At 37.2% G+C, this 1,075-nt stretch overlaps 1 protein-coding gene across 1 annotated transcript; it reads right to left on the reverse strand.

The window, feature by feature from the left end:
• Positions 1-89: 89 nt before the first annotated feature.
• LOC108357678 (speckle-type POZ protein-like) lies at positions 90-990 on the reverse strand (the record flags this gene model as incomplete). Its single annotated transcript, XM_017608751.1, has 3 exons — positions 90-398; positions 450-806; positions 860-990. Coding segments are annotated over 3 exons (797 nt in total), but the record flags the coding sequence as incomplete, so codon positions are not given.
• Positions 991-1,075: the final 85 nt, after the last annotated feature.

Consider the following 1,075-nt stretch of genomic DNA (forward strand, 5'->3'; position numbering starts at 1 on the left):
AATGTGCATGTACAGAAACAAAAAACGAAATGGAGAAAACTTAGCTTTGAATGTAATCTGTTGGCAGTTTTGCTTTAAACATTGAATCGTTACTCGGGAACTTCATCTGAGTCATATTCTTCTGAATTATCTTTAGAAGAGGTTTTTTTGGGGCGGAGAATATCGCCAATAACACTGCAAACTTCAGTTATTTTCTCTCCGCCGGTTTTGCATATCTGAAGCCATCCTTGGGACAGTAGAACCTGACTGAAATTGGAAGCCATAAAAGCCAAACAGTTATCCTTGAGACCAGAAGCATTGTGCAGATCGGCAACGAGATAAACGTTGGCGACATTGTCAATTGTGAGAACTGATGAGAGGTAATCAGCGCAAAGATATTTTAAATCGCCAACTTGGTACTGAAAATTACAAAATGGTTAACTAAGACAACCTAATGAAACCTTGCTTACCTTGTCAGCCAAAGTCAAAAGTTCCGGAGATAAGCTGCCATTTTGAGGTTTCACACCGGTGTAGATAAACTGCAGAAAGTCCTTCATAGCATCAATCGACACATCAGGTATGATCACTTTCTTTTCTTGAGCTTCTTTCGTACAGTCATGACTGAACATAGCTTTGAAAAACGGAGAGTGAGCCGAAAGGACACATTTATGAACTGGAATTTCAGTAGTGCCAACAACGATAGTAAAGTCACTCAGTTCGCCACTGTCCAAAAGAGACTTTTGATTTGACTTGAATTTACTTTCACTGTTGATGCCGTCCTTTACAGGAAATGATTGAATTTGGATTTCGTTGTAACTGACAGTGGCCTAAAGTAAAAAATGTACGTGAAAAGTTTAATGAAGTACAAACAAAATCAAACCTTGCAACGAGCGACCAACTGGTGACCCTCATGGAGATAATTGTTCTTTGGATCTTTAATAAACGAATATTTTTCAAACGAAGAGAATCCAAATCCATTTCGATCGACTTTAGAGAAAGTGTGTTCACGTTCTATTTAAAATGGACATTAATATATTTACAAAACTAAAATAAAAATTCTTACCATTAGATTTGACATTGCCATCGTTCTTAAGAA

Source organism: Rhagoletis zephyria, unplaced genomic scaffold (genome assembly GCF_001687245.7).
Source record: "Rhagoletis zephyria isolate East Lansing unplaced genomic scaffold, Rhagoletis_zephyria_1.1 Rzeph_scaffold_82217, whole genome shotgun sequence".
Taxonomy (NCBI): Eukaryota; Metazoa; Arthropoda; class Insecta; order Diptera; family Tephritidae; genus Rhagoletis; species Rhagoletis zephyria.